The sequence below is a fragment of the Ovis aries genome, chromosome 11, assembly GCF_016772045.2.
Source record: "Ovis aries strain OAR_USU_Benz2616 breed Rambouillet chromosome 11, ARS-UI_Ramb_v3.0, whole genome shotgun sequence".
NCBI lineage: Eukaryota > Metazoa > Chordata > Mammalia > Artiodactyla > Bovidae > Ovis > Ovis aries.
Genome location: NC_056064.1, coordinates 46,530,998 through 46,557,564, shown reverse-complemented (window position 1 = coordinate 46,557,564; position 26,567 = coordinate 46,530,998). Strand labels below are relative to the sequence as shown.

Below are 26,567 nucleotides of genomic sequence, written 5' to 3'. Positions count from 1 at the left end.
TGGAAAATTCTGTGGTAACTTTAAGCTGTGAAGGTTATACAGGGTAATGTATCATACAGAAAGGCGTACACATAAAATAGATATGTTTTCTTTATAGGATGGGAGATAGTAACACTAATGTATGTGTGTGTGTGTGTGTGTGTGTGTGTGTGTGTGTGTGTGTGTGTTGGTCGCTCAGTCGTGTCTGACTCTGCAACCCCATGGACTGTAGACTGCGAGGCTCCTCTGTCCATGGGATTTCCCAGGCAAGAATACTGGAGTAGGTTGCCACAAAAAACATAATTTGTAGAATTAAGAAAAGCTTATCATTTCTTTCCCCTCCCCTCTCCCCTATTCCCTTCTCTCATACTTCTCTCATTCTTCTCAGGCTCTTCTCCTGCTTAGACATAAGTTTGCTTAGAGATATCTTATACCATTCTTGGATACTGCATGGAGCACCACAACTCTGACTGCGAATGTGACTTGGAAGATATCTGTTCCTGACAAGAAGCAGACTTTATTTTTCTATACTATTTTTTTCTAAATATATAGTAAAATTTCTCTATATTCCTAATAAGTGTGATTAAAAAAATTCTCACGTAGAACACCACAACCCAAGCACCATTGAAGGTCAGAATGGAATTTTGAATGTTCATTATCAGATGACATAAATATTAGCAGGTCTTGAAGTTGTTCATGTAGACACGTCATTTTCATGTTTGTGCCTAGGTAACTGAAATCTACCTTTATGACTTAGAAAAATAGCAACGGTGAAATAGGAATTAGCAGGAAAGTAACATTTTTAATGTGAAAAATGTTATTGTCTAAAAAGTAATTGTCTAGTCATCTGAAATTTGAGGGTGAAAACTTAAATCATAGTAGTACATGTTCGAATGCACAAAAAAGTCAATGCAGTATTCAGAAATAAAATCTGTTTTCTCAATACCTATATCTATACAGAAATCTTGGGCTTCCTTGGTGGCTCAGATGGTGAAGAATCTGCCTGCAGTGCAGGAGACCCGGGTTTGGTCCCTGGGTCGGGAAGATCCCCTGGAAAAGGAAATGGCTACCTACTCCAGTATTCTCGCCTAGGTAATTCCATGGAGAGACGAGCCTGGAAGGCTACAGTCCATGGGGTCGCAAAGTTGGACGTGATTGAATGACTAACACTTTCACTTTCACACAGAAAACTTAGTAAGGGGAAATTGAATATTATTTGGTGAGCTTGTGGAACAGACACTACTGTTTGAAATTTCTAAAAATATTGAAATACACTTTTGAATGTCTAAATTTTCTTTAATGCACTGTAGACTTCACAGAATAAAACATATTTTGGTGACAGCAAGTGGAATGGGGCTTTTGTAATGACAAAAGCAAGTGGGTGAGCAGGGTGAGCGTGTGAAATGTGTATGTTTGATAGGGTCTGGAAGGGAAAGAAAAACACAAAAATGCAACACCACTAGGAAAATCAGGGAAGTATGAGTGAAAGAAAAATAATTTATTAATAGAAATATGGAAGAGTTAAAAAATAGGGAAAAAGAAACAGAAAATTTTTGCACCTTGTTTTATGTCCATTGATATGTTCCAGTGTCTCCTGGTTTATAGTCTATGGGAACTTGAGAAGAATTTGTATCTTGCTGTTGTGTGAAAACTATAAATCTTAATTATGCTGAATTGGTTGATAGTGTTTTTCAGGTCTACTATATCCTTCTACTTTTCTGTCTTTTCAATCTATTAATTTTTGAGGGTTTGATATTGAAACTCCAACTAAAAATCTTAACTTATCTACTTAAAAAATAACTGTAATATATAGTGGAACTATATGTAACTTTGTTCTATATTTTCCAAAGTGAAAGTGAAAGTGAAGTTGCTCAATTGTGTCTGACTCTTTGCGACCCCACGGACGGTAGCCTACCAGGCTCCAGAATACTGGAGTGGGCTGCCATTTCCTTCTCCAGGGGACCTTCCCAACTCGGGGATCGAACCCGGGTCTCCTGAATTGCAGACAGACGCTTTACCATCTGAGCCACCAGGGAAGTATTTTCCAAGTCTCCTGTAAATGTGTTATCACAAATTTATAATTTAAAAAGAAAAAGAGAAGTGAAAGAGGAAGAAGAGCGATGGAAAGGTAAGCAGACACCACTGTAAAATTGTGCTGTCTCAGCTTTGTAAATGTTCTTTTAAACAATTGATTCTGATTTGGGTGGCTCACTTATGACTCACATAACTGTTTCTTCTGAGTGGCCTGGACTGGGAAGGTTAGCTCAAGAATAACTGTGATACAACTGCTTGGGTTAGTGAGTGTTTAATTATTTGCAAGCAGGAGACTAGAATGTCAGTTAGTCAATAAGCACTTATTGAGCACATACTGTGTACTCAAAAACTGAGCCTTGCTGAAAGCAGGAACTTTGCTTGTCTCTTTTTAATTTTTGAACTTTCATTTTTACAGTTGCTTGGGTACTCAGTAAATGCTTATTAATGAATTCTGATCTTATACATGGCCATGGAGGATTGCTTCCAGTATCCCTAAATTCAGCAACATGACTTTTCAATGCATGGTTAAAGGCCACCAAGTAGACATTTCTGAAAGTTTTCTGGCACCAGCTACAGAAGCAGCAATAGATGAGATAAAGTGGACTTATTCAAAGAGATGCTTTTTTTTTTTCTTTTACAAATAGTAAAATACAACAGCCCTTACTTAGAAAGTTTAAATGTGGGTACCCAGAATTTAAACTTATTTTCTCTAAGATTCATTTTATAGATACTTACTTAAAGTACCTTAAGTTACTTTCAATCCTTCTTTTTGAAACAATCAGAGACAATTCAATTTTTTAAAATCATACTCATTGAAAAATGCTGGTGCAGAGAACAAATTAAAATTACTTAGTAATCAAGTACAGATTGAGGTTGTGCATGTGTTGAGGAAAAGAGGGCAGAAGATAAGTTTTACTTGCCTCTACTGATCAACTTCACAGTATAACTTTCAAACTTTCCATTTTTTTTCTATGTAACTATAGAACATAGTATTGCGGCACTGGGAAAATTATTTTAGACATAAATGTGATAAAAGACCTGCAAATTAAAAGTACTGAGATTATGTATTAAATTTCAGAGGCATCCAAGAAGAAATTTTAGGCCATTAGACATACCCATCAATAGGTTAGATTTTAATATTAATAAGAAAATGGGAAAGTACATTGAAAGTGAGACTTTAAAGCTAAATGAATAAAAGTTGTGTATGTATAAGGAAAAAATTTGGGGTGGTGAGATTATAGATTGTCACTGGTGATAGAATTAAGGATTATTCAAATATTTTTCATTCTTTCATTTTGTGAATATAGAAATTTTCTATTCTATGTATTAGTTAAAAAATTTTTTTTTAATTGAAGAATAATTGCTTTACAGAATTTTGTTGTTTTCTGTCAAACCTCAGCATGAATCAGCCATAGGTATACATATTATGTATTAGTTTTATAACCAAGAAAATACATGAAAATAAATGCACAGCATCAGATTATCAATTATTAACAAAAAATTTATACTCACGTTTAATCTTCTTCAGGCCCTCCATTATTGAATGCACTTTAACCTTCCCATGTTCTAGAAAACATTTTGAATCAGATATAAAAGAAGCCATGTAAAAGTTATTAAAGCAGATAAAAGTTATGAAATTATTAAAACAACATGGCAGGTTGGAACTTCTTCCATGAGTTAGAAGAACTAGAGATACTGTTTTGCCTTGGAATTGGATTATCTCTCAAGTGAGTATGATGGAAAAAAGTATGGATCAATGAGAGAACTATCTCGATTTCCTTAATGCCATTCTTCCTTTCTGTGTTTCAAGGTATTAAACTTCAAAGGTGATACACAGAAAAAGGGATATTACAGAAAGAACCAGGGCTTGAGTCTGGCAGTATGTTTTTCAGACTCAGATCGATGACATTAAAAAAAAAAAGGTATGAAGGGACTATGTTGGCAAATGCTCAGAGTTGGAATAGGGAGAGAAGGACTTGCTGTTTTTTGTTCTGACAGGTATTTCTTGAGAATCAACCCATTTGAGATGATAGTGTGTTTGTTACTCCTGAGGATACAGCATATGCTTCTCTGACTTGAATGATCTGACACTTGTTCAACCTTAAGGTCTTCTCCAGGAAACCCCCGTCCTGACTAAATGCTCCTTTAGCACCTTCTGCATACATTTATTACATTATATCAAAATCATTTTATGTGCCTGTCTGTTCTGTTGGACCACAAGCTCTTTGAGGACAAAGGCTTTGACTCATTCATCTTTATGTCTTTAGTACTTGGCATAGAGCCTAGCACATAGGATCCCTTCCTTTAACGACTTAACAATTTGTTGGGAGATAGTGTAAGTTTGACCTAAGAAAGAGCGTTAAGGGGGAATCAGTCTTAGTAGTGGAGGACACTGATAGAAACGTGGAGGGGAACAGGACCAGAAAAACAGGAAACAGTGGTTGATACCTGAGAAGTTAATGCAAATGCATGAGAAATCTGGAGATGTAAATATTGTATCTAAGACATAACACTTGCATGAGAAAAGACTAAAACTAAGCTAGAAGAAGAGCAGCTGTGAGACAAGTGGGACTGAATGTTTCTTTCATGATGTCATCCCATGAGAGGAGGGGCAAAAAGAAACCCTGAGTGGCACCTTCAAGAATTCTGACAGGGAAGTAATTTTTGGTGTCTATAAAATATTACACACTCTTGTTTCAAGACTAATAGCATATATCTCTTTTTTTCTTCCTCTCTCCAAAACTCTGAATATATTTTCAGTCTTCCCTCCTCAGCCACAAAATGGGAGGCTGGAACTTGAAGAACAGAAACAAAAGTGAAAATTTCCCTAAAGCAGGAATGGTAGTAGAATCTATGAGAATAAGGACCTATTATTTAATTTAAAGCAGTTTCAGTAAAATAAGCTACCAACCCAGCCTTGAGTTGAGAAATGATGGAATTAGCATCCAGTGGAATAATAGAATGAAAAAAAGACAAGAGCATAGTAGAAGGAATGCAAAGCGGAGAATTCAAAGTAGCAAGTCAGAACTACTGGTTAGTAGGAGAAATATGTGCCCTTCCCCTAACCTACCCAAGAGTCCCTAGACATAGGAGAATTTCTGGGTTTCCTCTATACACAAATAGTATCACAATAGTATAGATACTATTGTATCTATATATTGTAATAGATACACAATAGTATCACAAATTGGTTCAGTGTTGGAAAAATTATTTGCTATGTGGGGAAAAACCCCAAGTTGGATCCTTGTCTTACCGCATGCAGAGGTAGTATATTAAAGATCTAAATGTGAAAGGTAAAACCATATAGTTAGTAGAAGTATTGAAAAACAAAAAAATTAAGTGTTGCCAAATTTGGTGTTCATTACTGAGGAAGTGAGTAGGTAAATTACAGTAATTGTATTGAAGGGATATTTTGCAACAGCCAGAGTTAGACTGGTTTATAGAAACATGGGTAAGTCTCAAAAAAATAATTAAAAATTTTCAGAAAAATTATTTGTCTGCATTGGTTCCTCACTGCGTCATGAGGGATTTTGCATTTCAGCCCACAGACTCTCTAGTCGTGGCTCATAGGCTCAGTAGTTGTGGCACACAGGCTTAGTTGCTCTGCCACATGTGGGATCTTAGTTCCCCAACCGGGGATTGAACCCATGTCCCATGCATTGCAAGGTGGATTCTTTACCACTGGACCAATAGGGAAGTCCCTCAAAAACATAGTGCTGATTCACATCCACTAGGATGGCTAGAATAAAAAAGTCAGATAATAACAAGTATTGATTTGGGAGTGGAGGAATAAGACCTTTTTACATTTCTGGTGGGAATGCAAAATGATGCAGCCACTTTGGAAAACAGTCTGTTCCTCAAAAGGTTAAATGTTATGACCCAGCAGTTTCACTCCTTGGTATACACCCAAGAAAAATGAAGTACATGCACACCCAGAGTTGCACACAAATGTTTATAGCAACATTGTTTATAATAGGCAAAAGGTGGAAATAATCCAAATGTCTATCAACTGATGACTGGATAAATGAAATGAGACATATCCATACAGTAGAATATTATTTGGCCATTAAAAGGAATAAAGTACTGATAAATGCCACAACATGCATGAATTTTGAAAATATGCTAAGCAAAAGAAGCCAGTCAAAAAAGACCATATATCATATGATTTCATTTATATGAAATGTCCAGAAAAGCAAATCTATAGACATAGAATGTAGATTAATGATTGCTTAGGGATGGAAGGATAGGGAGTGAAAACTGAAGGGTACAGTGCTTCTTTTTGAGGTGATGAAGAAGTTTGAGAATAATTGTGGTGATAGTTGCACATATCTGTGAATATTAAAAACCACTGAATTGTACACTTTTAGTGAATGAGGTGTATATTATGTGAACCATATCTCAATAAAGATATTAAAAATGTTGAGTGATAAAAAGAAATAGTTTTATAACACAATACCACTTAAATAAATTAAATACCACACACATTGAATTTTTAAAGGGATATGCATATATCAAAATAAACCTGAGGAAAGTGGGTTGGAAGGTTAAATATTAGATATAATAGAGAATGGACTTATGATGGGGGGAAAGAAATAGAAGTGGAAATAGGAGGTAACAGGAAAAATATAGTAAGTCCCTTACATACAAACCTTCAATTTGCAAACTTTCAAAGATTTGAATATGCGTTCAAATGTCCAATTATGTAAGTTAGTTCATGGGTCTGGTGTATACTGTCACATGCATACATCCTCTACAAGTGGCTGTGTTTTTGTGTACTTTACTGTATAGTACTATACAGAGTACAGTAGTGTAGTATCTTTATTTCAAATCCAGCATGTCTGGAAGCAAGCATAAAAGCAATTGTGATGTAGCTGGTACTGTAATGTACTTTTCCAGGTAGTGTATATACGATTAATAACGTTTTCTTTATTTTTTTTGTGTTTGCTTGTTTTCTATATATTATTTATGTGAAAAGTATTATAAATCTACTACAATACAATACCATATAGCCAACTGTATTAGCTGGGCACCTAGGCTAACTTTGTAGGACTTACAAACAAATTGGGCTTATAAACACACTCTCAGAATGGAACTCGTTCATACATAGGGAACTTACTGTATAAAACACAAAGGTCCTTTCATGGAACAATGGTGATACTGTGCTATACTGATGAATTTGATTAACTCAACTGTGCGCATCTGATATTTAAGAAAAAGTTCACTCTTCTCCTGCTAAAGAAGTCTAAAGGTCTTGGTAAGATACAAAGGAAGAAAGATGTAGCAGTAGTGATAACATCAGTAGTGATAACAAATAACCCAGACAGCAAAGGTTCTCAGACATTTTGGTCTCAGAACCTCTTTATATTCTTAAAAAATTCTGAATATGATAACATACTTTTTAGTGAAAAATATATATCAATTGAAAATGAAAAATAGAAATCAGTTTCCTAAAAATCTTAGTGGGAAAAGTGAAAAGAAAGTGAAGTGTTAGTTGCTCAATTGTGTCTGACTCTTTGATAAAGGCAGATAGTGTTTTATTGATATTTTCAAAATAGTTGCGATCTCATGGACCCCCTGAAAGACAGAAGTGTCCCTGGATTATGATTTGAGAACTGCTAGCCCGGAGAGTTGATAGCTCAAGAAATGGTCAAGTATGGTCAAGGGAGGGAAGGAATTAAAACTGAGAAGACTGAAAAATAAGCCCTGGATTGTTTCTACATTAGGAAGTTAGAATAAGTGGAGCTGGCAAAGGAAGTTATTGATCATTTCTGATTCTGAGAGCTATTTCAGTAGAGTTGGGGACTACATGAGGGGGGAAGCCATTTGCAAGGATTCAAAGAATGTAAAGTTTGGAAGCAGAAACAGCACCTCAAGACCACTTAGGAAGTGGGCTGAAAGAAATGAAGGACGAATGATCATAATTATAAGGCAGAAGAACCAGAACCAAGTCAAGGTTAGTTTTTAAAAGGAATGGAGAAGTATATGCTACTTCATAAATAGAGAGAAATAGATGAAACCGCAAGTGTTGAATTATAAAATAAATACATTTTCTACAAATATTGCATCATTGTATTGTACACTTGAAACTAATATACCGACTATCTCTCTATAAAAAATATTTTTTGAAGAAGTGGGAGAAAATCAGGTCAAGAGAAATGGATTTGGAAGGGGTAAGAAGAACCTCTTCAAATGAAGAGAAGAGAGGGAGATGGTGTATCTTCCTGAATAAGAAGAAATGATAAACTGGAAAAAATAGAAACTGGAGATGTTTGCAATGAATAGGTTCAAATTTATTAAAACCATGGTTTGAGAACATAATGGTTGTATTTTATTTCCTATTGTCAGTTGGGCTTAGCACAAGTACTCCCTTCTTTACCATTTTAGTTCCTGGACATATTCAGTGATCAAATAATGTTTGTTATTTGAATAAATCAATATACAGTCTTTGCATTCAAAGCCAGAGCTGTGCATAAGCTTTCTAGCAACATCATTCTAGTTAGAACTGCCCTCCCTAAAATGCTGCTCCCTAGATCATCTTTTTCTTTCTTAATTTGTATCAGAAAAACAAAGAGAGTAATAGAAGTAAAAAGACTAAGTTAAAGTAATTATAAAACGCAAAGCCAGCAGATAAATCATGCAACTAGACTCAGTAAGCAATAATAAAAATCAATAAGCAAACCAACCAATCCCTAAGTCCCCTGCTTTCCCTAATACTCTCCCTAATACTCATTTTTATTTGCTAATTTCAATTACTCTAATATTTTTCCTTCTTGTTTTGGGGATGGAATCATGCCCTCAGGTACATAATAAATTGGTTGTACTTGTGACTTAAGAAACGAAAGGCCAGGCACAATCTTAATGTATCATTTCTCCATCTTTTAGATCCTTGACAGGCAAAGTGTGGACCTTGGATCAGCCATGTTGCCACTATCTGGGAGCTTGTTAGAAATGCAGGATTTCTTAGGCTATACTTCAGACCTGAATCACAATCTGCATTTTAACAAGATGCCCAGGTGATTCATATGCACATTTAAGTTTGAGAAGCATTGTTCTAAGTGATACAAAAGATAAGGATCATTTCTAAGGATCTTACATACAAGATAACAGGATAACTTCTAGGAAGACACAGAATTAAAAAAATACAAAAAACTCACCATTGAATGTCAAATGAGGCATCAGTTTTTTCATTTCTTCTTCATTGAGCTCAATCCCCTCATTTGCTAGAAAGTTGTCTAAGTCCGGGATATCAATCACCTCTCCTTAGAAAAGGTGAGAAATAAGTTGCAGAAATATTATATGACTATCTACAAAAGATGAAAACACCATTGTGCTTACATATAACATTAACTATGTGTATCCAGAATAATCAGGAAAATTAGAAAAAAATCCTGTTTTAAGTTCTGGTTCAGAAAATCAATCAGAAAGTGGTTACAAAAAAGAATTCACTGATGGGTTATTGCAAAATTGAATGTAGCAAATTAAGCTATATATAGGTTTTTTTTTTTTTTTCTCTTCCTCCCACCCTACGGGGGAAAATTAAGTTTCTTCTATAGACCAGTTTTTAATTTATTAAAAAAAAGTTTGAGAAGTTTTTGTGTAACACAGGGTGCTCAACCTAGTGCTCTGTGATTTACGGGGGAGGGGGGTGGAGCAGATGGGGGAGTGGAGTAGATAGGGGTGGTAGGAGGGAAGTTTGAGAGAAGGGGATATGTGTATACTTATAGCTGATTCATGTTGTTGTATGGTAGAAACCAACACAACATTGTAAAGCAATTATCCTCCAATTAAAAAAAATTTAACGTAGTATGATCTTGATAGGGGAAAAAGGAATGTTTGCCTATCGTTTGCTTCTCTGAACACTTGGCATTTCAAGAATTTCATTCATCTCAACATAGAAGTAATTTTTTTCTCATTCATTGTAAAAATAATGTAATAACATTTAGGATTATTATAAAGTGGGAAAAATATAATTACACCACCCTACCACAAAACCATTTTCAGTTTTTCATATTCCATTTCTGGTCTTTAACAATAAAGCTATATTTTCATAACGTGGAAATCTAACATACATGTAACTTTGTATTCTGCTTTTCCAACCTAGTATAAATTTAACTACTTCATAAACTTGTTTCTAAGTTGCTACATAATTTTTACAGTTAAAATTTCAACACATGATATCCCATAAGCCTGACTTACCATGGTTGATGTGGTAATTCCCATAACTGTTAGATATTTAGGCTGTTTCAGATTTCTCTGAAGGTCTTTAGGAAGATATATATATATATATATATTTATTTATTTATTTATTTATTTATTTATTCAATTGAATTATTGCCAGAGGATACATTTCTAGGATTGGGGCTAATGGGGAAAAGGAATAGTTCCGTGGCTCCTGAGATCTATAACTATTGTTGAAGAATTCTTCGGGGAATTCAGAGAGTTAAATTTCAGAGAATTTAATGGATATTGACATATAAGCCCATATTAAATGTAATTTACAGAATTTCAGCAGCATCCACTAAAATGGAACACATATGAAAGAATTTAAACATTTATAAGGGAATATATTTTTCTTCACCAACTGCAAAATATTAAGATGCTACTTATAATATCTTTTCATCATAGCTTGCAACTCACCCTTGATATAACTGATAGCATCCATCAAATCATTCAGACCAACTGTACTATTACCTGTAAGGAAAGGGAAATAAACTTCATAATCAGAGAAGCTAATGTTACTGAGATTCACATTTAGGATACATAAAGTTCTGAAATTATGAATTCAGTAATCTTTTTTCTAATTTTCCTTAGAATTTTATGAACTTATCCTTGGCGATAACAGTATTATCTTAGAAACAAAGCTTGCGGTCTGTAATAAATCATTCTTTTATTTTCCTATTTGCTTTTAGAGGCTACTAGAATAAAGTTAAATTAATAAGTGATTGGTAGGACTTCCCTGGTGGCAGGTCCGGGGAGATTCTCATGCCGTGGAACAACTAAGCCCATGAGACACAACTACTGAGGCTATGAGCCTATAGCCTGTGCTCCACAACAAGAAAAGCCACTGCAACGAGAAGCCCAAGCACCGCAAGGAAGAGCAGCTCCCACATTATGCAACTAGAGAAAGCCTGCACACAGCAGCAGACCCGGCGTAGCCAACAATAAACACAATAAAATAAATAAACATTTCAAAAGAAGTGTTTGGTTACAAGTAAGTGTAGGGAGACAGGACAAATAAACCTAACTCTGAGTATTTGTATTAGTTATTAATCAACAAACACTTTGCTTCCCTGGTGGCTCAGTGGAAAAGAATCTAACTGCCCATACAAGAGATGCAGGTTTAATCCCTGCATTGGGAAGATCTGGAAAAGGAAATGGCAACCCATTCCAGTGTTCTTGCCTGGGAAATCCTATGGACAGAGGAACCTCATGGGCTACAGTTCAGTCCACGGGGTCACAAAAGAGTTGGGCATGACTTGGTGACTAAACAACAACAAGCACTTAGGAGTACACCTTCTGTGTGCAAGGCACTTTGCTAGGCTTTGGGGATACAAAAGTAAACACACTGGCAGAGTTCTTGCTATTACGGAGTATACCATCTGGTAGAGGGAAACAGACAATGAGCATGTAAACAAATGAGCAGAAAGGTGCTGTTTTTTTGAGGTTAAGATGCTATCAAAGATGAAACAGCACAAAATAAAAAGCAATTAAAAAAAAAAGCTAAAAAGGAAAAAGTTGGAAAAAAGATGAAAGAGGGCAATATAAGTAAAGAGTAATAGTGGGTGCGATTGCTTTAGACAGGGGGCTGAGGAAAGCCCTCTCTGATATGTATCTATTTGGGTTGAGGCCTGAATGATGAGAGTCATGTGAAGAACTGAGAGAAGAACATTCCAAGCAGAAAAACGGTATGTGCAATAGGCCTAAAATGGGGATGAATTTGACATGATGGAGAGATAGAGAAAAAGCCAGTGTGGAAGGTGCCAAATTATGCAGGGCCTTGTAGGCTATGATGATAAAGCTTGGATTTTATTCTGGTTGCAATGAATGTCTGGAGGCCTAGAAGAAGGGGAGTAATTTGATGATTTCAGCTTTCAAAGGATCACTTTGGCTGGTGTATGCCGGATGGGGAATTGGAGGAATGAGGACTAGATAGTAGACTGTTTTAGTGGCCCAGGAAAGAGATGATTGTGGCTAGGGCTATGGTAGCAGCAGTAAAGATGGTGATAATGGATGGATTTGGGACCTATTTTTCAAGCACAGCCTAGATTTGAATGTGGAATAAGAGGGGAAAAAAGAATGAAATCTAGTCTTTCCTCTCCCTTCCTTCCAAAAACGGCAACAGGTAGATGAAATGACATTGCTGAAATGGGGTGGGTGGAGGGGGAGGCAGAGGAGAGGGCTTGAGACTTTTTAGGGGAATTAAAATAAGTCCATTAAATCTGTGGTGCCTTTTGGACATCCAAGTGGAGATATCAAATAAATAACTAGTTTGATATACCATTCCTGACTTAGGGAGGTTGCCCTGGAGATATAAATTTGCTTTTATCAGCTCAAAGACAATATGTCGCCCAATGAGACTGGATGCAATCTCATAAAAAGAGAACGTAGATTTTAAAAAAAAGACACCTAAGGGTCTAGCCCTGGGCACTTCATTATTCAGAGATCTTGAAGGGAGGAAGAATCAGAAAAGGAAACTGAGAAGAAGCTGTCAGTGAAAAAAGAAGAAAATCAGATAGATATGGAGCTTTGAAAGTCTGAAATTAAAAATGTTTCAATAAAGAGGGGATAGTCACTATGTTAAAAGCTGAGATATCAAGTAAATAAGAACAGAAAATTGATCATGAAGCTTGTTAAGAGATAGGTCACTGTTGATTGAGAGTTGGTTCAGCTCCCTGGCAGGGAGGCAAGCAATGGAGAGTGAATGGGAGCTTAGGAAGTAAAGATAATGAGTCATGACAGCTTTTTGAGAGGTTCTGCTGTGAAGAGGAACTAATCTAGTAGTAGCTGGCCAGGGATAAGGGGAATAAGAGACATAGCTCCCTGTCAGTGAAATACAGAGATCTAGTAGAAAGCGAGAAACTGATGATGCAGGAGAGACAGAGCAAAATCACAGGAGTTAAGTCTTTGAAAAGGTAAGTGGAAATGAGATTCAAGGCACAAATGGAAGGGTTGACTCACAGTGGGAGCAGAGATTCCTTTATAACAAGATGAGAGCAGAGTATGTGGGCATAGATACAGGTGGGTTCATAGATATCAAGGAGGGAAATGAGGTTATTCTTATCTAACTGAATCTTTTTTCTCTATGAAGTCTGAAATGAGGAAGTGTTGGAAATTTGAGAGAGAAGGGGTGAAATTACCTCTGAGAGTGAGAAAAGTGAATTTAGTTGGAAAAGGTAGTAGGGACTATGGCCTCATTAAGGACTGACTTGATATTCATGGCCAATGTGTTCAAGTGAGTTCTATTAATGCAATTTTGTGATTTTCTTCAGAAACATTAAAGCTTTTCAGGAGCAAGCACAGTGTAAGGCGATGGCTGGGTTTTTGCCAAGCAAGTTTGTTAGGAGTTTTGAGACGTTTTCAGTTCAGTTCAGTCGCTCAGTCGTGTCCGACTCTTTTCGACCCCATGAATCCCAACACGCCAGGCCTCCCTGTCCATCACCAACTCCCAGAGTTCACTCAGACTCACGTCCATTGAGTCAGTGATGCTATCCAGCCATCTCATCCTCTGTCGTCCCCTTCTCCTCCTGCCCCGCATCCCTCCCAGCATCAGAGTCTTTTCCAATGAGTCAACTCTTCGCATGAAGTGGCCAAAGTACTGGAGCTTCAGCTTCAGTATCATTCCCTCCAAAGAAATCCCAGGGATGATCTCCTTCAGAATGGACTGGTTGGATCTCCTTGCAGTCCAAAGGACTCTCAAGAGTCTTCTCCAACACCACAGTTCAAAAGCATCAATTCTTCAGCGTTCAGCCTTCTTCCCAGTCCAACTCTCACATTCATACATGACCACAGGAAAAACCATAGCCTTGACTAGACAGACCTTTGTTGGCAAAGTAATGTCTCTGCTTTTGAATATGCTATCTAGGTTGGTCATAACTTTTCTTCCAAGGAGTAAGTGTCTTTTAATTTCATGGCTGCAGTCACCAACTGCAGTGATTTTGGAGCCCAAGAAAATAAAGTCTGACACTGTTTCCACTGTTTCCCCATCTATTTCCCATGAAGTGATGGGACCAGATGCTATGATCTTTGTTTTCTGAATGTTGAGCTTTAAGTCAACTTTTTCGCTCTCCTCTTTCACTTTCATCAAGAGGCTTTTTAGTGCCTCTTCACTTTCTGCCATAAGGGTGGTATCATCTGCATATCTGAGGTTATTGATATTTCTCCCGGCAATCTTGATTTCAGCTTGTGAGTTTTTAAGGTTATATAACTGTTGTAGTATTGAATCTAATTTAAGGACGCAAACAAGGATATATCGGGGAGGAGTTGAATAATGAAAGACTGGTTGAATTAAGGCACTGAAGACCCCCATAACGATGGAGAGTAGCTAGAGCTGGCTTTCTATATTCTGTTCTGTTACACCTCATGTTCAATAGCATCGGTTCTTTATACTCAATTGGAAAATGGAATAATGTCACAATAATGTGGAAGTTGTATTAGTTCATACATAATTTTTCCTAAGTAAGAGAATCACAATTATAAACCTCAGCAGGAAAAGAAAAAAAACAAACAAACAAACCTGGACTGGCTATAGTAGGGGCCCTCTCAGCTCTATTTTAATAAAATTAAAAAATAAGTGCCTATGATGTATGAGGGGGAATCAGGTTCACTGACTCAGAATTCTACTTCCATCTACATTATTTCAGAGCTGCATGTCAGCTTTCCAACTCTCTTTTTGGGTTGTGTATATGTGTGTATTTTTGAATGGCTTCCAGCTGCTCTGAGCTATTTGCCTGGGCTTTTCAAACTTCTTCACACAGTATCAACTGCTGCTTTTGTTAGTGCTCTGCTTACAAATCAGCATAGATTTTTAAATGGGCTTTCCCTGTTTCCCCCATAAGCTCAGTTACTTCAGTGTACTTTCACAGAATGGAAGATTTCTCTGCCATTCCTACATTGTGTTATGGTAGAACAGCTTGCATAGTAAATGAAGGATAATAAGTAGACAGTGGATATATAAAATGAATATTTTCAGGGTGATGAAGTATTAGGCAAGGACAAGATTCAGGTCATCAAAGGAAAAGATGATTGAAGTTAAAGAGGTCAAGGAACAGCAGGTCAGGATGTTGGATGGGTGATCTATATCAGGAGTTCTTTCTTTTAATTTTGGTTTTTTTTTTGGTTCTTTTCAGCTGCACCCTGTGGCATGTGGGATCTTAGCTCCCTGACAGAGGTCTAACCTGTGTCCCCTGCAATGAAAGCATAGAATCTAACCTACTGGACTGAAGGGAAATCCCATAACAAGAGTCTTAATCTGGGGTCCGTGGATCCTGAATATATAGATTTTTTTCCATTCAAGCTGAAGGACTCCCTGTAAAATACATCTTTATATTAATCACTAACTTAAATTTAGCATTTTCTGTAATTATTCATGTAGTCCACAAACCATAGTAGTAGTAGAACTTGTGACTTTGTTACTATTGATAATAAGTCACTACCATTTTCATATCACATGACAGTCGATGCAAATATATTGAAAAGTTACTTATACTCTTCACTACTTTAAAATGACAATAATTATTAGACCTGGTATTAGAACTTGTTCAGTTCAGTCACTTAGTTGTGTCCAACACTTTGCGACCCCATGGACTGCAGCATTCCAGATCTCCCTGTCCTTCACCATCTCCGGAGTTTACTCAAACTCATGTCCATTGAGTCGGTGATGCCATCCAACCATCTCATCCTCTGTCATCCCCTTCTCCCACCTTCAATCTTTCCCAGCATCAGGGTCTTTTCCAGTGAGTCAGTTCTTCACATCAGGGGGCCAAAGTATTGGGTTTTCAGCTTCAGCCTCAGTCCTTCCAATGAATATCCAGGACTGATTTCCTTTGGAATGGACTGGTTGGATCTCCTTGCAGTCCAAGGGACTCTCAAGAGTCTTCTCCAACACCACAGTTCAAAAGCATCAATTCTTTGGTGCTCAGCTTTCTTTATAGTCCAACTCTCACATCCATACACGACTACTAGAAAAACCATAGCTTTGACTAGACAGACCTTTGGTGGCAAAGTAATATCTCTGCTTTTTAATATGCTGTCTAGGTTGGTCATAGCTTTTCTTCCCGGGAGCAAGCATCTTTTAATTTCATAGCTGCAATCACCATCTGCAGTGATTTTGGAGCCCAAAAAATGAAGTCTGACACTATTTCCACTGTTTCCCCATCTATTTCCCATGAAGTGATGGGACCAGATGCCATGATCTTAGTTTTCTGAATGATGAGTTTTAAGTCAACTTTTTCACTCTCCTCTTTTACTTTCATCAAGAAGCTCTTAGTTCTTCTTCACATTCTGCCATAAGGGTGGTGTCATCTGCATATCTGAGGTTATTGATATTTCTCCTGGCAATCTTGATTCCAGCTTATGCTTCTTCCAGCCCAGCATTTCTCATGATGTACTCTGCATATAAGTTAAATAAGCAGGGTGACAATATATAGCCTTGATGTACTCCTTTTCCTATTTGGAACCAGTCTGTTGTTTTATGTCCAGTTATAACTGTTGCTTCCTGACCTGCATACAGGTTTCTCAAGAGGCAGGTCAGCTGGTGTGATATTCCCATCTCTTACAGAATTTTCCAGTTTATTGCAATCCACAATAAGGAGCGGCGGCTGTGCTTTACTGGAGCAGCCGTGAAGAGAGACCCCACATCCAAGGTAAGCGAAACCCAAGTTAGACGGTAGTTAGTGAGAGAGGGGATCAGAGGGTAGACAGACTGAAACTACAGACTGAAACACAGCAACTAGCCAATCTAATCACATGGACCACAGCCTTGTCTAACTCAATGAAACTAAGCCATGCAGTATGGGGCCACCCAAGACGGATGGGTCATGGTGGAGAGGTCTGACAGAATGTGGTCTACTGGAGAAGGGAATGGCAAACCACTTCAGTATTCTTGCCTTGAGAACCCCATGAACAGTATGAAAAGGCAAAAAGATAGACACTGAAAGATGAACTCCCCAGGTCGGTGGGTGCCCAAAATGCTACTGGAGATCAGTGGAGAAATAACTCCAGAAAGAATGAAGGGATGGAGCCAAAGCAAAAACAGCACCCAGTTGTGGATGTGACTGATGATAGAAGCAAGGTTCAATGCTATAAAGAGCAATATTGCATAGGAACCTGGAATGTCAGGTCCATGAATCAAGGCAAATTGGAAGTGGTCAAACAGGAGATGAGAAGAGTGAACATTGACATTCTAGGAATCAGTGAACTAAAATGGACTAGAATGGGTGAATCTAACTCAGATGACCATTATATTTACTACTGTGGGCAGGAATCCCTTAGAAGAAATGGAGTACCCATCATGGTCAACAAAAGAGTCTGAAATGCAGTACTTGGATGCAATCTCAAAAAGGACAGAATGACCTCTGTTCATTTCCAAGGCAAACCATTCAATACCACGGTAATCCAAGTCTATGCCCCAACCAGAATAGGGACCAGACCAGACCTCAGCAAAAAGAAATACCATATATTATAGATCAAGCATGTAGGCTAGATTCACCAGGGAAAAGGGATGCTTTTTCTCCCCCCAAAGTACTGCCAAATGATTTTTCCAAGAGCAATGGCAATTTACACCCAAATTTATCAGTAAGTACCTTTCCCCTTACTCTCACCAGAACTAAATGTTCTTAGTCTTATTAATTTTTGCCTGAGAACTGAAAATATTTCCATGCTTTGCTTTATTTTGTATTTTCATGATTACTGGTGAGGTTAAATATCTTTTCACATGTTATTAGACTTTTAGATTTCCTCTTTTATGAATATTTGCCTATTTTTCTACTGTCAGTATGTTTTAATCAATATATGAGGGCTTTTTATGCCTTAGGGACCTTACCATTTTCTCCTAGTTCATCATCTGACTTTTGACTTTCTTAAATGTTCCTTTATTACCATGTTCCCTTATGAATGAAATTTAAAATTTTATTTTTCTTTAGCTCGTTAAGTGTGTGGTATTCTCAGGCATGGCTGAGTCCTGCAAGCAACATTCCCAATGTATTTTTTCAAAAGTGTTTTTGGAGATGATATTTCTTCATGAGTCAAGATTAAGTCTTTCTATTTACACTTACTTAATTATTATACTAAAAAGGCCACTTACAGCAGTTCTAATACAAGGGCTCAATTCTTCTCTGAAGAACATAAAGGTGTCTGACACTCACCATCAGCTGACAGTTGGGTCATTAGTTCCTCAAGTTCCTCATCTTTGAGTTTAACTCCCATGTTTTCCACAAATGATTCCAGTTTTTTTATTTTGACCCTTGGTGCTTTGGAAAGAAGGGCATGGAATAAAAACAAGGGTATTGACACTTAAGGGCGAAAAATGCCAATCATGATCATGCATCAGAAACCGCATTGGACAATAAAGCAAAAGGGCACAAAGAAACTATTAACATATATCTCTCCCAAGATTTGGATTTGTCTGTAAGATTTAGATTCTAAAGTAAGAAAAAATTCAGAAAGGTAACCATTGAGACAAAGCTAAACAGTAAACAGTGTTTATCTTTATGGAGAGGGATTAGATCAGTGGGAAGTGGGAGACTTTCACTTTAAAAAAATGAGATATAATTGGCATATAACATATTAATTTCAGGTATACATTTCAGGTAATTATTCAATATTTGTATATATTGCAAAATGACCACCATAATAAATCTAGTTCACCTCCATCACCACACATAGTTACATACTTTTCCCCCTTGTGGTAAGAACTTTTAAGATCTACTTTCTTAGCAACTTTTAAATATAAAATAAGGTATTCTTCACCACAGTCACCATGTTGTACATTACATCCTTGTGATTGGCTTTTACTTCTTTATATCAATTTTTGTAAGTAGTAGAATTAATGTTCTTATAATTTTGTGTTTAATATTTTTTTCTAATTAAAAATATAATTGTTTACATTGAATTAGTATAGAAAGTGGAAATAGGATATCTTCCTTAATGTCTGTCCAAGGGACTCTGTTTCATTTCCATGAGGGTTCATTTAGAGAGGAATAGCTAAGTCTGGGGCTTCCCTGGTACCTCAGATGGTAAAGAATATGCCTGCTATCCAGGAGACCTGGGTTCAATCCCTGGGTTGGGCAGATCCCATGGAGAAGGGAATGGCTATGCACTCCAGTATGCTTGACTGGAAAATCTGGAGGAGCCTGGTGGGCTACAGTTCAGGGGGTCAAAAGAGTCAGATGTGACTGAGCGACTTACACTTTTACTTTCAGGTCAGTCTAATGATTTTTGATTGAAATAACCACCAACTTATGTGGTTCTATCCAGAAAACAGTGTTAGAAACTTCTTACAGTAAAATACTTTAACTTGTTATCTTAAAGGGCAGTGTACCCAAAGAAGAATAATAGGTTATGAGTCATAACAATGGATCAATAAATTGGCAGGAAGTAAACTTGGAATATTTAAAAGAAAATGCTAAGGATTTTATTTTTACTTGTCCTTTCATCATATTTTTCACTCACCTTTGAGGGCCTTTACACTTTTTAGCAATCTATTCTTAAATACTTTTCCATCAGCTGTAATATAAGACATAATTAAGAATATAGGTTAAACGATGGAAAGATTAACAAAGACAGCACAGAGACAACATAACATCCATAATTTCAGGGGGAAAAAACCCCTCCTTTCTCATTTGTTTAGAAGTTATTGTTTTATCCTCAAGTAAGAATGAAACCAAAGCTGAAGGAAGCTTTCATTGATATAAATCCACCTATTCATGGGAAATAGATGGGGAAACAGTGGAAACAGTGGCTGACTTTATTTTTTGGACTCCAAAAGCACTGCAGATGGTGATTGCAGCCACGAAATTAAAAGATGCTTACTCCTTGGAAGGAAAGTTATGGTCAGCCTAGACAGCATATTAAAAAAACAGAGACATAACTTTGTCAACAAAGGTCCACCTAGTCAAGGCTATGGTTTTTCCAGTAGTCGTGTATGGATGTGAGAGTTGGACCATAAAGAAAGCTGAGCACCAAATAACTGATGCTTTTGAACTGTGGTGTTGGAGAAGACTCTTGAGAGTCCCTTGGACTGCAAGGAGATCCAACTAGTCCATCCTAAAGGAGATCAGTCCTGGGTGTTCACTGGAAGGACTGATGTTGAAGCTGAAACCAATACTTTGGTCACCTAATGCGAAGAACTAACTCATTGGAAAAGACCCTGAGGCTGGGAAAGATTGAGGGCAGGAGGAGAAGGGGAGGACAGAGGATGATGATTGCATGGCATCACCGACTCAATGGACATGAGTTTGAGTAAACTCCAGGAGTTGGTGATGGACAGGGAGGCCTGGCATACTGCTCATGGGGTTGCAAAGAGTCAGACATGACTGAGCAACTGAACAACAAAAGATGTCAATTTTCTGTGTTAAAATGTTAGGAACAAGATTTCTTCTCGTGTGAGGATTGCATTTACAATTTAGGTTTTATTGGACACATATAATTTCACCAGTTTTCACACACAAGCCCATGACTCTAAGTTTCCCAGGCTGAGCTAAATCCTCACCATGAACTGGCAGACTTTTCAGCAGCTCCTTCTGTTCCTCAGTAGTGAGTGCTAGCCCCATTCTCCTCATCACATTGTCCAGATCGCTGACATTAACCTTCTCTCCTTTGGGAAGATGGGAATTGTTAACATGTAACAATTTTAGGACTCATTTTAGGAAAAGACTCTGATGCTGGGAAAGGTTGAAAACAAAAGGAATGGGATGGCAGAGAATGAGATGGTTAGATAGCATTACCAGCATGAATTTGAGCTAACTGTGAGAGGTAGTGGAGAACAGAGGAGGCTGGCAGGCTGCAGTCTATGGAGCTGCAAAGAGTCAGACACAACTTAGCGACTGAACAACAGCAACAGCAATTTTAGGAATGGACTAAAGATTTTAAACTATGAAACAGATTACCTATGTGGCATCATCTTTAATTAGACGAGCAAATTGACTATGAAATTTGTTAAACTATGTAGACTCAAAGGACATGTGGGTGGGTGTATTGAGTCAGAAATAGAATTCATACTTTTAAATCAAGCAAAAGAAAAGTTTTTATAATTCCAGATATAAGTCAAAAGCCATTAAATTTCCTGAACTATTGTGTCTTTAGACACAGTAACTGAATTTCCTAGCTACCCTACAAAAATTTACCTACCTTGAGATTGGACAGGGTTGACCTATATTTTGGGCTTCCTGGGTGGCTCAGCTGCTAAAGAATCTGCCTGCAATGCAGGAGACCTGGGTTTTTGGTTGTTTAAACAATGGTGAAGTGGAAAACACTAATGATAAAAACATCACATAATATAGCTCTATTCAGGGAAAATCCCACATCAGATTATAAAAGAAACATTTAACATTAAATTTGTAGGGAGTCAATTTCAGCTCAGTTGCTCAGTCATGTCCAACTCTTTGTGACCCCATGGACTCAGCATGCCAGGCTTCCCTGTCTATCACCAATGCCTGGAGCCTGCTCGAACTCATGTCCATCAGGTTGGTGATGCCATCCATCCATCTCATCCTCTGTTGTCCTCTCCTCCTCCTGCCTTCAATCTTTCCCAGCATCTTTTGTCAAATTAGCATGTCAATAATAGCCCAAAGAAAAAATGACTGTTTAAAAGCAACTTTTTTGAAAAAATAAAGCATTAAGGTCTCACTTAATAATGAATTCCCTTTCCCCCTAACTGCTTTACTCACCAGTGTAAGCTTTTGCATCATCCATTGCCACATCCAAATCAACCATTTGATTCTCTGTCAGAAAAAGACAATTCAAGCACAGAAAAACTTAGAGAAAAATGTTATAAAACATTTAAGTTGTAAGTTGTAAAGTACTGGAATTCATCTATTTTTCATGATTTTCTTTAGTAACTCTTTTAACTCAAAATACACAAGAAACAGGAAAGATCAAAATGTTAGCATGAGCATTCATTTAATTAATATCACTTTCTGTATAGTATCAAATAATCTTTAATGTAAAGAAGCAAGTTTAATAGCAATCCCTTCCTAATAGAGGGATTACTATTAAATCTATTTATAGAAATAGTATAAATCTAAATATATACTATTAAAAGAGGCCTCTCCCTTTTTTCAAACCCAATAACTGGAACAAATTTCAATGGTCAAGATAGAATCTGAAACCCTGAAGTCATTTATTTACATAAGCATCTGACTCTTAAAGCTTCAGTTCAGTTCAGTTACTCAGTCATGTCTGACTCTTTGTGACCCCATGAATCACAGCATGCCAGGCCTCCCTGTCTATCACCATCTCCCAGAGTTCACTCAGTCTCACGTCGATCGAGTCCGTGATGCCATCCAGCCATCTCATCCTCGATGGTCCCCTTCTCCTCCTGATCCCAATCCCCACCAGCATCAGAGTCTTTTCCAATGAGTCAACTCTTCACATGAAGTGGCCAAAGTACTGGAGCTTCAGCTTTAGCATCATTCTTTCCAAAGAAATCCCAGGGCTGATCTCCTTCAGAATGGACTGGTTGGATCTCCTTGCAGTCCAAGAGACTCTCAAGAGTCTTCTCCAACACCACAGTTCAAAAGCATCAATTCTTCGGTGCTCAGCCTTCTTCACAGTCCAACTCTCACATCCATACATGACCACTGGAAAAACCATAGCCTTGACTAGACGGACCTTAGTCGGCAAAGTAACGTCTCTGCTTTTTAACATGCTATCTAGGTTGGTCATAACTTTTCTTCCAAGGAGTAAGTGTCTTTTAGTTTCACATGGCTGCAGTCACCATCTGCAGTGATTTTGGAGCCCCAAAAAATAAAGTCTCACACTGTTTACACTGTTTCCCCATCTATTTCCCATGAAGTGATGGGATCAGATGCCATGATCTTCGTTTTCTGAATGTTGAGCTTTAAGCCAACTTTTTCACTCTCCTCTTTCACTTTCATCAAGAGGCTCTTTAGTGCCTCTTCACTTTCTGCCATAGGGTAGTGTCATCTGCATATCTGAGGTTATTGATATTTCTCCTGGCAATCTTGATTCCAGCTTGTGTTTCTTCCAGTCCAGTGTTTCTCATGATGTACTCTGCATATAAGTTAAATAAGCAGGGTGACAATATACAGCCTTGACATACTCCTTTTCCTATTTGGAACCAGTCTGTTGTTCCATGTCCAGTTCTAACTGTTGCTTCCTGACCTGCATACAGATTTCTCAAGAGGCAGATCAGGTGGTCTGGTATTCCCATCTCTTTCAGAATTTTCCACAGTTTTGTGTGATCCACACAGTCAAAGGCTTTGGCATAGTCAATAAAGCAGAAATAGATGTTTTTTCTGGAACTCTCTTGCTTTTTCCATGATCCAGCAGATGTTGGCAATTTGATCTCTGGTTCCTCTGCCTTTTCTAAAACCAGCTTGAACATCTGGAAGCTCACGGTTCACGTATTGCTGAAGCCTGGCTTGAAGAATTTTGAGCATTACTTTACTAGCATGTGAGATGAGTGCAATTGTGCAGTAGTTTGAGCACTCTTGGCATTGCCTTTCTTTGGAATAAAAACTGACCTTTTCCAGTCCTGTGGCCACTGCTGAGCTTTCCAAATTTGCTGGCATACTGAGTGCAGCACTTTCACAGCATCATCTTTCAGGATTTGAAACAGCTCAACTGGAATTCCATCACCTCCACTAGCTTTGTTCGTAGTGATGCTTTCTAAGGTCCCCTTGAGTTCACATTCCAAGATGTCTGGCTCTAGATTAGTGATCACATCATCATGATTATCTGGGTTGTGAAGATTTTTTTTGTACAGTTCTTCCTGTTAGGTCCATACCATTTCTGTCCTTTATCGAGCCCATCTTTGCATGAAATGTTCCCTTGGTATCTCTAATTTTCCTGAAGAGATCTCTAGCCTTTCTTATTCTGTTGTTTTCCTCTATTTCTTTGCATTGATCGCTGAGGAAGGCTTTCTTATCTCTCCTTGCTATTCTTTGGAACTCTGCATTCAGATGCTTATATCTTTCCTTTTCTCCTTTGCTTTTTGCTTCTCTTCTTTTCACAGCTATTAGTAAGGCCTCCCCAGACAGCCATTTTGCTTTTTTGCATTTCTTTTCCATGGGGATGATTTTGATCCCTGTCTCCTGTACAACATCACGAACCTCATTCCATAGTTCATCAGGCACTCTATCTACCAGATCTAGGCCCTAAAATCTATTTCTCACTTCCACTGTATAATCATAAGGGATTTGATTTAGGTCATACCTGAATGGTCTAGCAGTTTTCCCTACTTTCTTCAATTTCAGTCTGAATTTGGTAATAAGGAGTTCATAATCTGAGCCACAGAGCTCCTGGTCTTGTTTCTGTTGACTGTATAGAGCTTCTCCATCTTTGGCTGCAGAGAATATAATCAATCTGATTTCGGTGTTGACCATCTGGTGATGTCCATGTGTAGAGTCTTCTCTTGTGTTGTTGGAAAGGGTGTTTGCTATGACCAGTGCATTTTCTTGGCAAAACTCTATTAGTCTTTGCCCTGCTTCATTCCGCATTCCAAGGCCAAATTTGCCTGTTACTCCAGGTGTTTCTTGACTTCCTGCTTTTGCATTCCAGTCCCCTATAATGAAAAGGACATCTTTTTTGGGTGTTAGTTCTAAAAGGTCTTGTAGGTCTTCATAAAACCGTTCAACTTCAGTTTCTTAAGCGTTACTGGTTGGGGCATAGACTTGGATAACTGTGATATTGAATGATTTGCCTTGGAGACGAACAGAGATCATTCTGCCATTTTTGAGACTGCATCCAAGTACTGCATTTCAGACTCTTTTGTTGACCATGATGGCTACTCCATTTCTTCTGAGGGATTCCTGCCCGCAGTAGTAGATATAATGGTCATCTGAATTAAATTCACCCATCCCAGTCCATTTTAGTTCGCTGATTCCTAGAATGTCGACATTGACCCTTGCCAGCTTAACAGTATGCTATCTTCCCACTCTAAATTTTGCTTATGTTCCCCACCACCAACCTTAAGGACTGTAAACTATATGAGAGCAGGGACCATGCCTTAATTTCCTTTATACTACCAGGTATAATTTGTCTGTCATTCAGGGTTTTGCATATAGTTTGTGCTAGCTAGACAAATGAATTTCAGTGGTGCAAAAATAGTCACACTTTTGGGTTAGAAAAAATTCCGACTGTGTTATTGAATGAAGGATCCTAAAAATAGTTATGGTAATAATATCTTTTCTGGTAGGAATCATTTTGAGGACTCCTAGCTAATATGTAGGGACCATGATTACCAGCATTATTAAACCCAGGAGAGTGAAGTTTTAAACTAAAAAATAGGCTAAAACTGTTTCCTCTGTTAAGGCCAGAAGCTAGGCTAAAACTGTTTTCTATGTTAAGGCCAGATATAGGTAAGGGTAACATAGAAGATTTACTGGTAGCAGCAGCCTACCTTAGCTACACCTGCCAAGCCCTAGCTGAGAACAGAACACTGAAGGAAGAAGAGCAATTTGTTCACTTGATTGGCATGTACTGGCTCTGCTGAAAGACGTGCTATCTAGCTTTCTTACAGAAACTTGCTTTTTGTTATTAGCTTTTTTTTTTTTTTTTAATTCAAGGCCACTGGCTTTGTTAGACTCTAATAAGGGAATTTTAGACTGGGGCTCATCCCTTAGTAATTTCTTCCTAATGAATTATCCTAACTTTGCCTTTTTGACACTTTTATCAAGGTTAATTGGTCTTATTGGGTCATTAATGAAACTTTATCTTACTTAAGAAAGGGTATACATGGGAGGGAGAGAACGAGGGAAGGAAGGCGCGTGCAAAATGATAGCATCTGCTAACTTCAGCCTGTATTTGTTATATTGGTCTCCATTTTTATGTATGTTTGAAATATTTCATAAGTTTTCAAAAGAGATGAAAAAAGAGGTTTACTTTCAAAGGCTCTTATGTAGAAACCCTAAGGTTCCCCCTAGGTACAGTGGTATCTGAAACACTTACCATCAACCGGCAGATGGGTCAGAAAATCTTCATAGTCCTCTTTCTCAGGCTGAATTCCCATGTTATTCATTAGAGTGTCCAGTTTATTGACACTGATTTTTTTCCCTTAGGAAAGAAGAGGATGTACATATGAAATACAAGCAAGTCCAAGAAGTGGAAGATTATGTCTTTAAGTGGATTCTATCTTTGAGTTTCACCCTAAGGGGAGGGTGAAACACTGGCCATTTAAGTGAACCCAGAGAGTTAGTATTGGAGTCAACAAGAGAAAATGCTCTCTTAACACTGTGCTGTAGCTTTTAATTGAAGTAATCATGGGTGAAAAAGAAGAATTAGATAAACATATGAACTGTGATAAAGATAACCAACCTAAAGAAATAAAAATTTCAAACTTGCTACATGTTACTAACAATGAGTTCTTCAAATGTACT

At 37.6% G+C, this 26,567-nt stretch overlaps 1 protein-coding gene and 1 long non-coding RNA gene across 4 annotated transcripts in view; one reads left to right on the top strand and one right to left on the bottom strand.

Moving 5' to 3' along the window:
* The window catches only part of EFCAB3 (EF-hand calcium binding domain 3), a 152,759-nt gene that overhangs the window by 38,529 nt on the left and 87,663 nt on the right, over positions 1–26,567 (bottom strand). For all 3 annotated transcript variants that reach the window (XM_060395751.1, XM_027974361.3, XM_060395752.1), the window contains 8 exons: positions 26,140–26,244; positions 21,897–21,950; positions 20,720–20,824; positions 19,681–19,734; positions 18,375–18,479; positions 10,651–10,704; positions 9,168–9,272; positions 3,526–3,579 (listed from right to left, as the gene is read on the bottom strand). In XM_060395751.1, coding sequence (XP_060251734.1) covers positions 3,526–3,579; positions 9,168–9,272; positions 10,651–10,704; positions 18,375–18,479; positions 19,681–19,734; positions 20,720–20,824; positions 21,897–21,950; positions 26,140–26,244 — 636 coding nt within the window. The remainder of the gene's footprint in view (positions 1–3,525; positions 3,580–9,167; positions 9,273–10,650; positions 10,705–18,374; positions 18,480–19,680; positions 19,735–20,719; positions 20,825–21,896; positions 21,951–26,139; positions 26,245–26,567) is intronic.
* LOC121820634 (uncharacterized) lies at positions 1,873–26,534 on the top strand. Its single transcript, XR_006061245.2, has 3 exons — positions 1,873–2,107; positions 16,790–16,874; positions 26,250–26,534. It is a non-coding gene; the product is annotated as an uncharacterized LOC121820634 (long non-coding RNA).